Raw genomic sequence first — 16,315 nt, forward strand, 5'->3', positions numbered from 1 at the left:
TGTGTGCAGGATAAGACTACATTTGGGTGGTTACCCGCCCTAGCTTTTAACGTTAAGTCGCCAGGGCATATGTTGTTTAAACTCTGTGCAGGATTTACAGGGCTATGACTTACATAAATGATTAAGTTCAAGCCCACCATCAAAGATTGAAATTGGTGTCTCAAAAGGGTTATCAATTCTTGGTTTTCTCAAAGGCTATAAGCCGCCGGGTTGTACAAATTCGTTAGGAAGTGGATGATTGCAAGTGACCCGATGCCGCGGGGCATTCGCTTTTGCACTGAACGCCGTTCTTCACTTGTTAGCGGGAAGTTTATCGGCAGATGCGGGCCTGGGCACATGTCACGTACCAAGCTATCATGTGGCCATGTGGGTGAATATATCTAGTTTCCATGGGCACTTATCACATATCAGTCTATCATGCAGGTACACATCTTGTAAATTCACTGCCGCTTTCATGACACGCTTGACATGATCCACCATGTAGTCATTAACCTGAAAGCCGAACATGATGAACTTGGTCAGACAGTGGTGCTTGAAATTTGATGTAGGTGATTCCCATTCAACACCCTTGTTCTCGCTAATCTCTTGGCTCGTTTGCATTTCACATGGATGATCCATTACCTACATGCATGCCACTTATAGGACAAAGGTAAATGGAACAGGTTAATTTTACTGGCGTACATTAAACAAGAAACTTTAGCTAGGAGCATATACCATCATGTAGAGCTCCTCCAGGATCGGCGCCGCTTCCAAAACGAACATTGTCCAGGTGAGATCATACCCTTCAGGGATGTTAACTAGATTGACAATCTTTAGTTGGCAGAACACAAATGCCAGCCTTTTATTCAGACACTCTGGTTGAACCCAGATCTGCAACAATAAACATGTAGGATGAGCAGAGAACAAGTGAAGATAAAACAAAGCAATCATCCCGACTTACCTTTTCGAATTTAAACCCCAACCTCAGGTCTCGAACAGAGGTCTCATACAGAAACTTACTTAACTCGACCATTTTGTGGCTACTACTAGCAACATTTGAAAGGCTCAGAGCCTTAAGTAATGGTACATAACCAATTGACAATGGTGGTTCTTCATAAGACAGCCAATGCTCAAACGCCAATCGGGTGAGTTTTGGAAGCCTAGTGAGCTTGACCATGCCAAAACGACAATTGATAATACATAGCTCACTCAGTTGTGTGTGTTCAACTTCAAGCATTATCAACCCCTCCGTGTACGTGTAGCAATGGAAAAAACCTAAATATTTTAGTTGCTTGCAAGTAACCGTGATGTTGGATACAAAGTCAGATGTAGCAAATATCAATATCTCCAGGTAGAGACGTGTGAGACCAGCAAATGCATTCGGAGACTCGTTGAAAAATGACACGAACCGTGCCCCATTGTTCTCCAAATCGTCAGTGGTGTACTCTACGCATTTCTTGTCTGCCAAAACTGTGAATTCTGCTTGCTCAATCTTGTGTGTCGCCATGGTGTTGCTAACATCATCCCCAATGGATATGGGGGCATCATCTCTCAAGTAGAATGTCATCCTCAAGAGACTGATGATGCATCCACCCGGATCCCTGCGTGCCAGTATGCTCCTTGTGGCTTCGACCACAGCTTCATCGGTCCTCCGAACCAATTCATGTTTGGACAAGCTGGTTTTAGCTTTTGAGGGTAGGAAGTCCTGAGCACTTATTGTAAGCCGTGAGAGCATGGCAGGAAGCTGACGCCACCGTCTGGAGAGGAGGTATAACGCCCACGATGCGGCTATATCTCCCACGTGTCGAGGCACGACTTAGAGGCATAACTGCATTGTGGTTTTATCGCAAGAAGGGTCATCTTCACACAATCCCATGTAATGAACAAGAATGGGATAGCGAGAGTTGGCTTACAATCGCCACTTCACACAATACATAAATATAATATTCATACATCATCCAAAATTCACTCATAGACCGACTATGGTCAAATCCAAATGAAAATAAGATAACCCCAAATGCTAGATCCCCGATCGACCCAACTGGGCTCCACTACTGATCATCAGGAAAAGACACATAGTAACGACCACGTTCCTCATCGAACTCCCACTTGAGCTCGGTTGCGTCACCTGCACTGGCATCGTCGACACCTGCAACTGTATTGGTAGAATCTGTGAGTCACGAGGACTCAGAAATCTCACACCCGCGAGATCAAGACTATTTAAGCTTATAGGAAAGGATGGTGTAATGAGGTGGAGCTGCAGCAGGCACTAAGCATATATGGTGGCTAACATACGCAAACGAGAGCGAGAAGAGAAGCAACGTAACGGTCGCGAAGCTAGAAATGATCAAGAAGTGATCCTGAAACTACTTACGTTCATGCATAACTCAAACCGTGTTCACTTCCCGGACTCCGCCGAGAAGAGACCATCACGGCTACACACGCAGTTGATGTATTTTAATTGGGTCAAGTGACAAGTTCTCTACAACCGGACATTAACAAATTCCCATCTGCCTCATAACCGCGGGCACGGCTTTCGAAAGATAATACCCTGCAGGGGTGTCCCAACTTAGCCCATCATAAGCTCTCACGGTCAACGAAGAATAAACCTTCTCCCGGAAAGACCCGATCAGTCTCGGAATCCCGGTTTACAAGACATTTCGACAATGGTAAAACAAGACCAGCAAAGCCGCCCGATGTGCCGACAAATCCCGATAGGAGCTGCACATATCTCGTTCTCAGGGCAACACCGGATGAGACATCCTACGAGTAAAACCAGACCTCGAGTTTCCACGAGGGGCCCCGCAGTCTACTCAGTTCGGACCAACACTTGAAGGAGCACTAGCCCCGGGGGGAGGGGGGGGGGGGTTAAAATAAAGATGACCCTCGGGCTCGCGAAAACCCGGGGGAAAAGGCTTAGGTGGCAAATGGTAAAACCAAGGTTGGGCCTTGCTGGAGGAGTTTTATTCAAGGCGAACTGTCAAGGGGGTCCCATAAATCACCCAACCGCGTAAGGAACGCAAACTCAAGGAACATAATACCGGTATGAAGGAAACTAGGGCGGCAAGAGTGGAACAAAACACCAGGCATAAGGCCGAGCCTTCCACCCTTTACCAAATATATAGATGCATTAATTAAATAAGGGATATTGTGATATCCAAACATATCCATGTTCCAACATGGAACACACTTCAACTTCACCTGCAACTAGCAATGCTATAAGAAGGGCTAAGCAAAAGCGGTAACTTAGCCAAACAACGGTTTGCTAGGAAAGGATGGTTAGAGGCTGACATGGCAATATTGGAGGCATGATATAGCAAGTGGTAGGTAGCGCAGCATGGCAATAGAACGAACAACTAGCAAAACAAAGATAGAAGTGATTTCGAGGGTATGGTCATCTTGCCTGCAAGGTTCTCAGAGTTGTCGAAAGCTTGATCCTCGTAAGCGTACTCAACAGGTTCCTCGTTCATGAACTCGTCTCCCGGCTCTACCCAAAACAAGAGCACAAGCAACGGAACCACAATCAATCACGGGAAAGGCACAAGCAACATGATGCAATACATGAATGATATGCAAGATATGATATGCGTGCTCCGGAAGGAAAATGATGACCAAGGCAGTAACTTGGCAAACCAAGCATTCCACTGGAAATATGAGATGATTTCGGTTGAAATCGATATAAAGATCACCGGAAACGGATGCATGGTTTGCAAATGGCAAGCAAAACAAAAATGACACGAATCTGAGATTAAACAGCATGATAGCACTTAGAATGCAACAAGTAACAATGCTACAGCACTCCAACATAGCAACAAAGCATATGACAGTAATCTACAGGAGATGCTTGACAAAAGATGAACACTGAGCTACGGCTAGATCACAACATGACAGGTTCAAACAAGCATGGCAAAAGTGCAAAAGATAACAGGTTCACAGACTTGGTGAAATTACTGGACATGACTGAAACAGCATCAGGTAGCAATGTTCAGAGCACAAAATCAACATGCTACAGGAACTTAACATAGCAAAACAAGGCATGGCAGTATTCTAGTAAATGCATATGAGAAAAGTCCCTTAATGACCATAAGCCAAAAAGGATCAGAAGATATGATGGCAACCATGTAAACATAGGAAGTGTCGTTAACAGGTTTCGGACTTAGCAGAAAACAGAGCATGGCAGAAACAATAATATGAAGGCATCTTGGTGAGCTTAATGCACTCACCACAAAGCAATGCATGACTAAAAAAGCATACCTACAGCAAGATGGAAAGTTTATGAAGCTATCCATGACAAGAGCAAGTACATAGCATGTATGGAACAACTACAACAAGCTTGGCAAAATTGAATAACACGTAAACAATCTGCCAGAAATATTTTATAGCAAACGTAGAGCACGATTGAGTCATGCTATGGCACTCCATAATTGCAAATAAGGGCATGAATGGATCAATTACAACAATATCTACAAAACATCCTTACTGAACATCACCAAAATTAGCATGGATCTCTCTGTAGCCATATGGATACATAGCAACAAAATAACTGCAGTAACAGACGGAGCCTAGTTTGCATGCTTGTGCTAGTCACCACAGAGATCACAGTCCCTGAAATCAGAAACATTACGGAGCCTAGTTTGCATGCTTGTGCTAGTCACCACAGAGATCACAAAAATACATGGCATACACCCCAGGAAAGATGGCATGGCATACAACAAAACAAATGTAGAGCTCATACTCATAAGATGCACAGATTAAATGCAACAAAAATAACAAATCTCCAAGTTCTGCTAAGTAACAGCAGATAACATCAACTAGCACTCTTGCACCAGAGATTTGGGCATCAAGATGGACTCAAATGAACATGTAACAATGGAACAAAATGTAGAGTATCACGAGACGAACATTTCGATATATTGCACGCGCGAAACGGAGCTATATGCAGAGAGTTATGATGCAATGAACAGGGGCATATCATGTAAGAATCTGGGACTTGGAGAAATCGGGAGAGAGAAAAAGTCAACCTAGCAGTCTCCAGATCCGATCGGGATCCGGCTCGGCTCGAGCTCGAGCTCGCCGGAGCTCTTGCCGGAGGGAGCTCGCGGTCAGGGAGGAGGGAGAGGGCGGCGCTCGGGGAAGCTCGGGAGGAGGCGGAGGAGAGGAGCGGCGACCCCGGGCGGCGTGGCACGGGTCCCGCGGGAGCGGGCGGCGGCGCCGGCGATGGGGCGGCGAGCGGCGCCGGCGGAGTCCGACAGGCGGCGGGGGAGCTTCGGCGGCGCGGGAGGAAGAAGGAGGCGGGGCGCGGGAGCCGGGCTCGAGGAGGGCCCGACGCGGGCTTCGGCGGCGCGCGGTGTACGGCGCCACGTGGCAGCGCGGGAGTGGGCGAGGGCGGCGGCGGGTTTGTCCGGCGGCGACGGGAGGAGTTTTTAGGATTTGGACTGCGAATGTATTTCGGGAGGGATGCATATATATAGGTAGAGGGAGCTAGGAGGCTCCAAATTGAGCACGGTTTTTGCCCACACGATCATGATCGAACGACCTAGAGCATGGAAGTGACTTAGAGGGGTTTTGGGCTGTTTTGAGGGGGGATTTTTGCTGCAACACACAAACGGACTTTGCGGTTACCCGGTTAACCGTTGGAGTACCAAACGACCTCCAAATGGAACGAAATTTGACCGGTGGTCTCCCGGTGGTATACCAAGGCCACTTGAAAAGCCTTAGTCCATTCCAAGAATGTTCAACACCCGCTCACGAAAAGAAAACAAGAGGGATGCGCCGGAGGAGGTGGGAGTGCCGGATTGCAAAACGGACAACGGGGAAAATGCTCGGATGCATGAGACGAACACGTATGCAAATGCAATGCACATGAAGACATGATATGAGATGCATGACGAAAACAAAATGCAAAACGAAAGACAAAATCCGACCACGGAGGGAATATCATAACACATAGCCGAAAATGGCAAGAGTTGGAGTTACAAATATGGAAAGTCACATCCGGGGTGTTACAACACTCCACCACTATGAGAGGATCTCGTCCCGAGATCTAGGACTGAAAGAACTCCGGATATTCAGAACGGAGATGGTCCTCGCGTTCCCAGGTGGCTTCTCGGTCGGAATGGTGCGACCACTTCACTTTCAGGAATTTGATTGACTTGTTGCGAGTCTTGCGCTCGGTTTCTTCAAGAATAGCAACAGGGTGCTCATGATAAGACAGATCTTCTTGGAGGTGAATCTCTTCGCAGTTGATGGTGCGCTCAGGCGTCTTGAAGCACTTGCGAAGCTGTGACACGTGGAACACATCGTGCACGTTCGCAAAGTTGGAAGGAAGCTCAAGTTGATAGGCGAGGTCGCTTCTTTTGCCAATGATCTTGAAAGGACCCACGTATCTGGGGGCAAGCTTCCCTTTGATACCGAAGCGATGAGTGACTTTCATTGGAGAGACGCGGAGGTAGACATGGTCTCCGATCTCGAAAGCCAAATCACGGTGCTTGCTATCATAGTAACTCTTCTGGCGCGATTGCGCGGCTTTGAGATTTTCACGGATGACTTTACACATTTCTTCAGCCTCGGTGATTAAGTCATTGCCAAGAAGTTGGCGTTCACCAGTCTCTGACCAATTTAGAGGAGTACGACACTTTCTGCCATAGAGAATCTCGAATGGGGCCTTGCCCGAACTCGCTTGGAAGCTGTTGTTGTAGGAGAATTCGGCATATGGAAGACAATCTTCCCATTTCATGCCAAAGGAAATGACAGAAGCCCTGAGCATATCTTCAAGAATTTGATTTACTCGCTCGACTTGGCCACTAGTTTGAGGATGGAAAGCTGTGCTGAAGCGAATGTTTGTGCCCATGGCCTTCTGGAAGGAGTCCCAGAACTTAGACGTGAAGATGCTTCCACGATCTGAAGAAATCAATTGTGGAATGCCGTGCAAGGAGACAATCCTGGAGGTGTAAAGCTTTGCCAACTGAGCTGCTGTGATGGATTCTTTGATTGGTAGGAAATGAGCCACTTTAGTAAGCTTGTCAATGACAACGAAGATAGCATCATTTCCATGCTTGGACTTGGGAAATACAGTCACGAAGTCCATTTCGATATGATCAAACTTCCATTCTGTGATAGCAAGAGGTTGGAGGAGACCAGCTGGTCGTTGGTGTTCTGCTTTCACCCTTCGATAGACATCACATTCATTCACGAATTGCGCGATTTCTCGCTTCATTCGAGTCCACCAATACGACTGCTTGAGGTCATGGTACATCTTCGTACTTCCAGGATGAATGGAAAGGAGAGAATTGTGCGCCTCGTTCATTATGACTTTCCTTAGATCACCTTTAGGAACCACAATCCGGTCCTCGAAGAATAAAGTGTCTCTGTCATCAATGCGATAGCAGTTGTATTTGAAAAGACCCTTGTCGATACCACGTTTCACCTTCTTCACCATGGCATCCAGGAGTTGTGCCTCACGAATTTGATCTTCCAAAGTAGGAGAGACTATGAGGTTGGCAAGAAAGCCTTGAGGAACAACTTGGAGATTCAGCTTGCAGAAAGCTTCACAAAGATCCGGTTGGAATGGCTTGAGAATTAAGCTGTTGCAATAAGCCTTCCTGCTTAAAGCATCTGCAATGACATTGGCCTTGCCTGGAGTATATTCAATACTCGGATTGTACTCTTGAATCATTTCGACCCATCGAGTTTGCCTGAGGTTGAGGTTGGGCTGAGTGAAGATGTACTTGAGACTCTTGTGATCGGTGAATATGTCCACTTTTCTTCCCAACAAGAGATGTCTCCACGTTATTAATGCATGAACAACTGCCGCCAACTCAAGATCGTGAGTGGGGTAGTTCTTTTCGTTGGGCTTCAACTGACGAGAGGTATAGGCCACAACTTTCTTCTCCTGCATTAACACAGCACCGAGACCTTGGAGAGAAGCATCATAGAAAACTTCGAATGACTTGGATTCGTCAGGAGGAGTTAAGACAGGAGCTGTGACGAGTTTCTCTTTGAGAGTGTTGAAAGCAACGTCACACTCAGGAGACCAGACATACTTCACATGCTTCTGGAGGAGGTTGGAAAGAGGCTTTGCAATCTTAGAGAAATTCTCACGAATCTTCGGCAATAGCTTGCAAGACCAAGAAAACTGCGAAGCTGCTTGACATTCTGAGGAGGTTCCCAATTCACAATTGCAGACACCTTCTCGGGATTAACAGCGATGCCCTTGGCAGAGATGATGTGACCAAGGTAAAGAACTTCATCGAGCCAAAACTCACATTTTGAAAACTTCGCATAGAATTGATACTCTCTGAGCTTGTCGAGCACCAATCGCAAATGTTTGGCATGATCCTTCTTATTCTTGGAGAAGACCAAGATATCATCGAGATACACCAGGACAAATTCAATGGTATAGGGGTTGAAGATGAAATTCATCATCCGAGAGAATGTTGGAGGAGCATTGACAAGGCCGAAAGACATGACAGTATATTCATAAGAACCAAAGCTTGTTCTGAATGCTGTCTTGGGAATATCCTCTTCACGAATGCGAATCTGATGATAACCCATTCGAAGGTCAAGCTTGGAGAATACTTTAGCACCTTTGAGTTGCTCGAATAGCTCATTGATGTTGGGAAGTGGATACTTGTTCTTGATTGTCTTCTTGTTCAATGGACGGTAGTCGACACAAAGTCGTTCCGTGCCATCCTTCTTCTGGACAAAAACAACACCACAACCCCATGGAGAAGAACTCGGTCTGATCAAACCCAGACGCTCTTGTTCATCGAGCTGTTTCTTCAATTCCTTCAGCTCCTTGGGTCCAAGCTTGTATGGACGCTTGCAGACGGGTTCAGTGCCAGGCTCAAGATCGATAACGAACTCAACTGGCCGGTGAGGAGGCATACCCGGAAGCTCTTCTGGAAAGACATCTTGATACTCACAAACGACTGGAATTTGAGAGATGGCATTCAATTCGCCCTTCTCATTGAGAGAAAACAACCGAATGGTTTCATCACGAGCGTTATAAATGATAACATCCTCAGAAGAGTGTGTCAATTGAATTTCCCTGGCAGCACAATCAAGTTGAGCCTCGTGCTTAGAAAGCCAGTCCATCCCGAGAATTAGATCAATATCCGAGTCACCAAGAACAATTGAAGAAGACAGAAATTTATAGTTCCCCATCTTGATGGAAACATCGGGAGCAACCAAACTAGAAGTCAAAAGCTTTCCCGGAGAAACAACTTGCATAACTTTGGATAAAATCTCTGTGTCAACATTGTGCTTCGATGCAAATGGGTATGACAAGAAAGAATGTGATGCACCAGTATCAAATAAGACTTTTGCAGGAATATCATTAACTGAGAGATTACCCATTATCACATCCGTAGATTCCTCCGCTTGAGCTGCATTCATCATGTTCACCTTTGCGGACTTGGGATTATGCTTGACCACTGCATTACTGGAAGATCTCACAGGAAGAGGAGGCAGAAGGCGCCTTTGGTTGAAGCATTTGTTAGCATAGTGACCTTTCCGCTGACACTTGTTGCAAGTCACCTCTGAGAGTGGACGATGATAAGGAGCATTCGACTTTGGAGCTTGATTCTGAGACTTGTTCTGATAGCCAGAGTTGGAAGAGTGGGAAGATCCATGGCCACCTTTGTTCTTCTGCTGGTAAGGCTGACGAAACGGAGGAGGAGGAGGCAACCAGAACTTCTGTTGCTTAGCAGCCACTAGTGAGGAAGAAGAAGACTGAACTGCGTCTCTGACTCTCTTCTTAGAAGCCTCACACTTGAGCTGAGCAGCCTCTTGCTTTAGTGCCATATTGTAGAAATCATCATACTTGGTCGGCTCAAAAAGCACAAGAGGTAATTGCAGATCTTCTCTGAGGCCACTTCTGAATTGATAGATCATGCTCTTTTCATCAGGAACGTCTTGCTTAGCGAAGCGAGCGAGTTTCTGAAACTGAGTATTGTATTGATACACGGACATGCTGCCTTGCTTGAGGTTGCGGAACTCCTCACGCTTACTCTCAACAACACTTTGTGGAATGTGGTGAGCTTTGAAATCTCTGCGGAAATCATCCCAGGTAATCACACGACCTCCTCTGGAATCTTTGTATTGTTGATACCACTCGGCAGATTGATCCTTGAGTTGAAAAGAAGCGAACTTGACAAAGTCCTCAGGCCTGACATTGCTACATTCAAAATGCTTGTTTATGTCCACGAGCCAATCATCGGCATCCGTGGCCTCGGCACAGTAGCTGAAAGACTTGGGATGATTTGCGAGAAACTGGTTGAGGGTAGCGACGTGAGGCTGATTGTTGCCTTGACCTTGATTTCCTTGATTGCCTTGCCCTTGGGTGCGTTCTTGCAAGAGTTGCAGAATCATCTGAGCATTGGCGTTGGTGGCTGCCATGATAGCTTGCCATGCCTCTGGACGCGGAGGTGGTGGCGGAGGGTTCGCCTGACTCCCTTCATTGCGATCTGGATTCTGACGCGTTGGCGGAGCCATCCTGAAGAGGGTGACATCCGTTAGCATCTTGATAGACAAATAGTCAAGTTGAATCAACGAATAGAAATTGCAACATATAGTCTTCACAATAAACATTCGAACGAGGATGAACGAATGAATTCCATAGTAAATCATCACACTTCCATTAAGGTGAGAAGCCACATGATAAGAGATTGATGAATAAAATAAAAAGGTACGAGTGGAACAAATAAATGGTAAGGATTACCCAATCACAAACCAAATATCTGCGGGAAGAAAATGCTAAGAGCTACATGAATCCCACCTATAAACTCCCGAAACTTTCTGGTTATGCAATCTGGTGTTGGGGATACAGGGGACACAAAATATATCACCCAAACTAGCAATCCCTAGATCCAGCTGTATCTATCCGTCAACACATAACCAAGAAACCTTCGGAAATCGTGTACCTCAACCTTTGAAAAGCATCCGTTATACGAGTTATGGCAATACTCCCGAACTCCCGCCCCAGTACTGGGTGGCATCGAGGTGATCTCACCAACAACTACATAAAAGAGATTTTGATGTCGACGAAACTCAGGTATTCCAGAACTGCAACGATAAAATTGTGACGACAACACCTCGGAGCTCAACTCCCCGGGACACTGCCACAACCCCTAAATGTCAGGAGGCACCAAGAACAATGTTCTCGTCACAAAACCATCGGAATGATTCTAAGATACCCGCGTGATCCTAAATTTTTTTAGTGAAATTTGAGGAGAGAAGAGTCAAAACTTCTACGTCAGGAGACCTCACCAGAGCGACGAAGGGACTGAGGAGTAAAAAGAATCCAATCTCCGATATATATAATCCTAAGACTCAAAACATTTTTGTTCTAGACTCAACACCGCCAGCGATTCGATCAAGCAGGGGGCTCCTAAGTCGGGGATGGCTCTGATTACCAACTTATAACGCCCACGATGCGGCTATATCTCCCACGTGTCGAGGCACGACTTAGAGGCATAACCGCATTGTGGTTTTGTCGCAAGAAGGGTCATCTTCACACAATCCCATGTAATGAACAAGAATGGGATAACGAGAGTTGGCTTACAATCGCCACTTCACACAATACATAAATATAATATTCATACATCATCCAAAATTCACTCATAGACCGACTATGGTCAAATCCAAATGAAAATAAGATAACCCCAAATGCTAGATCCCCGATCGACCCAACTGGGCTCCACTACTGATCATCAGGAAAAGACACATAGTAACGACCACGTTCCTCATCGAACTCCCACTTGAGCTCAGTTGCGTCACCTGCACTGGCATCGTCGACACCTGCAACTGTATTGGTAGAATCTGTGAGTCACGAGGACTCAGCAATGTCACACCCGCGAGATCAAGACTATTTAAGCTTATAGGAAAGGGTTAAAATAAAGATGACCCTCGGGCTCGCGAAAACCCGGGGGAAAAGGCTTAGGTGGCAAATGGTAAAACCAAGGTTGGGCCTTGCTGGAGGAGTTTTATTCAAGGCGAACTGTCAAGGGGGTCCCATAAATCACCCAACCGCGTAAGGAACGCAAACTCAAGGAACATAATACCGGTATGACGGAAACTAGGGCGGCAAGAGTAGAACAAAACACCAGGCATAAGGCCGAGCCTTCCACCCTTTACCAAATATATAGATGCATTAATTAAATAATAGATATTGTGATATCCCAACATATCCATGTTCCAACATGGAACACACTTCAACTTCACCTGCAACTAGCAACGCTATAAGAAGGGCTAAGCAAAAGCGGTAACTTAGCCAAACAACGGTTTGCTAGGAAAGGATGGTTAGAGGCTGACATGGCAATATGGGAGGCATGATATAGCAAGTGGTAGGTAGCGCAGCATGGCAATAGAACGAACAACTAGCAAAGCAAAGATAGAAGTGATTTCGAGGGTATGGTCATCTTGCCTGCAAGGTTATCAGAGTTGTCGAAAGCTTGATCCTCGTAAGCGTACTCAACAGGTTCCTCCTTCACGAACTCGTCTCCCGGCTCTATCCAAAACAAGAGCACAAGCAACGGAACCACAATCAATCACGGAAAAGGCACAAGCAACATGATGCAATACATGAATGATATGCAAGGTATGATATGCGATGCATATGCGTGCTCCGGAAGGAAAATGATGGACAAGGCAGTAACTTGGCAAACCAAGCATGCCACTGGAAAGATGAGATGATTTGGGTTGAAATCGATATAAAGATCACTGGAAACGGATGCACGGTTTCCAAATGGCAAGCAAAACAAAAATGACACGAATATGAGATTAAACAGCATGATAGCACTTAGAATGCAAAAAGTAGCAATGCTACAACAGTCCAACATAGCAACAAAGCATATGATAGTAATCTACAGGAGATGCTTGACAAAAGATGAACACTGAGCTATGGCTAGATCACAACATAACAGGTTCAAACAAGCATGGCAAAAGTGCAAAAGATAACAGGTTCACAGACTTGGTGAAATTACTGGACATGACTGAAACAGCATCAGGTAGCAATGTTCAGAGCACGAAATCAACATGCTACAGGAACTTAACATAGCAAAACAAGGCATTCCAGTATTCTACTAAATGCATATCAGAAAAGTCCCTTAATGACCATAAGCAAAAAGGACCATAAGATATGATGGCAACCATGTAAACATAGGAAGTTTTGTTAACAGGTTCCAGACTTAGCAGAAAACAGAGCATGGCAGAAACAATAACATGAAGGCATCTTGGTGAGCTTGATGCAATCACCACAAAGAAATGCATGACTAAACAAGCATACATACAGCAAGATGGCAAGTTTATGAAGCTATCCATGGCAAGAGAAAGTACATAAAATGTATGTAACAACTACAACAAGCTTGGCAAAATTGAATAACACGTAAACAATCTGCCAGAAATATTTTATAGCAAAAGTAGAGCACGATTGAGTCATGCTATGGCACTACATAATTGCAAATAAGGGCATTAATGGATCAATTACAACAATATCTACAAAACAACCTTACTCAACATCACCAAAATAAGCATGAATCCCTGTGTAGCGATATGGATACATAGCAACAAAATAACAGCAGTCACAGACTTAGAGAAATCACAGTCCCTGAAATCAGAAACATTACGGAGCCTAGTTTGCATGCTTGTGCTAGTCACCACAGAGATCACAAAAATACATCGCATACACCCCTGGAAAGATGGCGTGGAATACAACAAAACACATGTAGAGCTCATACTCATAAGATGCACAGATTAAATGCAACAAAAATAACAAATCTCCAAGTTCTGCTAAGTAACAGCAGATAACAGCAACTAGCACTCTTGCACCAGAGATTTGGGCATCAAGATGGACTCAAATGAACATGTCGCAATGGAACAAAATGTAGAGCATCATGAGACGAACATTTCGATATATTGTACCCGCGAAACGGAGCTATATGCTGAGAGTTATGATGCAATGAACATGGGCATATCATGTAAGAATCTGGGACTTGGAGAAATCGGGAGAGAGAAAAAGTCAACCTAGTAGTCTCCAGATCCGATCGGGATCCGGCTCGGCTCGAGCTCGAGCTCGCCGGAGCTCTTGCCGGAGGGAGCTCGCGGTGAGGGAGGAGGGATAGAGCGGCGCTCGGGGAAGCTCGGGAGGAGGCGGAGGAGAGGGGCGGCGACCCCGGGCGGCGGGCGGCGCCGGCGGAGTCCGGCAGGCGGCGGGGGAGCTTCCGCGGCGCTGGAGGAAGAAGGAGGCGGGGCGCGGAGCGCGGGAGCCGGGCTCGAGGAGGGCCCGACGCGGGCTTCGGCGGCGCGCGGTGTACGACGCCACGTGGCAGCGCGCGAGTGGGCGAGGGCGGCGGCGGGTTCGTCCGGCGGCGACGGGTGGAGTTTTTAGGGTTTGGACTGCGAATGTATTTCGGTAGGGATGCATATATATAGGTAGAGGGAGCTAGGAGGCTCCAAATTGAGCACGGTTTTCGCTCACACGATCATGATCGAACGAACTAGAGCATGGAAGTGACTTAGAGGGATGGCATTCAATTCGCCCTTCTCATTGAGAGAAAACAACCGAATGGTTTCATCACGAGCAGCATAAATGATAACATCCTCAGAAGAGTGTGTCAATTGAATTTCCCTGGCAGCACAATCAAGTTGAGCCTCGTGCTTAGAAAGCCAGTCCATCCCGAGAATTAGATCAATATCCGAGTCACCAAGAACAATTGAAGAAGACATAAATTTATAGTTCCCCATCTTGATGGAAACATCGGGAGCAACCAAACTAGAAGTCAAAAGCTTTCCCGGAGAAACAACTTGCATAACTTTGGATAAAATCTCTGTGTCAACATTGTGCTTCGATGCAAATGGGTATGACAAGAAAGAATGCGATGCACCAGTATCAAATAAGACTTTTGCAGGAATATCATTAACTGAGAGATTACCAATTATCACATCAGTAGATTCCTCCGCTTGAGCTGCATTCATCATGTTCACCTTTGCAGACTTGGGATTATGCTTGACCACTGCATTGCTGGAAGATCTCACAGGAGGAGGAGGCAGAAGGCGCCTTTGGTTGAAGCATTTGTTAGCATAGTGACCTTTCCGCTGACACTTGTTGCAAGTCACCTCTGAGAGTGGACGATGATAAGGAGCATTCGACTTTGGAGCTTGATTCTGAGACTTGTTCTGATAGCCAGAGTTGGAAGAGTGGGAAGTTCCATGGCCACCTTTGTTCTTCTGCTGGTAAGGCTGACGAAACGGAGGAGGAGGAGGCAACCAGAACTTCTGTTGCTTAGCAGCCACTAGTGAGGAAGAAGAAGACTGAACTGCGTCTCTGACTCTCTTCTTAGAAGCCTCACACTTGAGCTGAGCAGCCTCTTGCTTTAGTGCCATATTGTAGAAATCATCATACTTGGTCGGCTCAAAAAGCACAAGAGGTAATTGCAGATCTTCTCTGAGGCCACTTCTGAATTGATAGATCATGCTCTTTTCATCAGGAACGTCTTGCTTAGCGAAGCGAGCGAGTTTCTGAAACTGAGTATTGTATTGATACACGGACATGCTGCCTTGCTTGAGGTTGCGGAAATCCTCACGCTTACTCTCAACAACACTTTGTGGAATGTGGTGAGCTTTGAAATCTCTGCGGAAATCATCCCAGGTAATCACACGACCACCTCTCGAATCTTTGTATTGTTGATACCACTCGGCAGTTTGATCCTTGAGTTGAAAAGAAGCGAACTTGACAAAGTCCTCAGGCCTGACATTGCTACATTCAAAATGCTTGTTGATGTCCAGCCAATCATCCAAAATTCACTCATAGACCGACTATGGTCAAATCCAAATGAAAATAAGATAACCCCAAATGCTAGATCCCCGATCGACCCAACTGGGCTCCACTACAGATCATCAGGAAAAGACACATAGTAACGACCACGTTCCTCATCGAACTCCCACTTGAGCTCAGTTGCGTCACCTGCACTGGCATCGTCGACACCTGCAACTGTATTGGTAGAATCTGTGAGTCACAAGGACTCAGCAATCTCACACCCGCGAGATCAAGACTATTTAAGCTTATAGGAAAGGATGGTGTAATGAGGTGGAGCTACAGCAGGCACTAAGCATATATGGTGGCTAACATACGCAAACGAGAGCGAGAAGAGAAGCAACGCAACAGTCGCGAAGCTAGAAATGATCAAGAAGTGATCCTGAAACTACTTACCTTCATGCATAACTCAAACCGTGTTCACTTCCCGGACTCCGCCGAGAAGAGACCATCACGGCTACACACGCAGTTGATGTATTTTAATTGGGTCAAGTGACAAGTTCTCTACAACCGGACATTAACAAA

At 46.0% G+C, this 16,315-nt stretch overlaps 1 protein-coding gene across 1 annotated transcript in view; it reads right to left on the reverse strand.

Annotated features, from left to right (window-relative positions):
- Positions 1–354: 354 nt before the first annotated feature.
- The window catches only part of LOC109749205 (uncharacterized), a 68,518-nt gene continuing 52,557 nt past the window's right edge, over positions 355–16,315 (reverse strand). Inside the window, exons 3-5 of the mRNA XM_040393870.1 lie at positions 941–1,767; positions 715–870; positions 355–621 (exon numbers count right to left, since the gene is read on the reverse strand). Coding sequence (XP_040249804.1) covers positions 355–621; positions 715–870; positions 941–1,767 — 1,250 coding nt within the window. The remainder of the gene's footprint in view (positions 622–714; positions 871–940; positions 1,768–16,315) is intronic.

This window comes from Aegilops tauschii, chromosome 6 (genome assembly GCF_002575655.3).
Source record: "Aegilops tauschii subsp. strangulata cultivar AL8/78 chromosome 6, Aet v6.0, whole genome shotgun sequence".
NCBI classification, from domain to species: Eukaryota; Viridiplantae; Streptophyta; class Magnoliopsida; order Poales; family Poaceae; genus Aegilops; species Aegilops tauschii.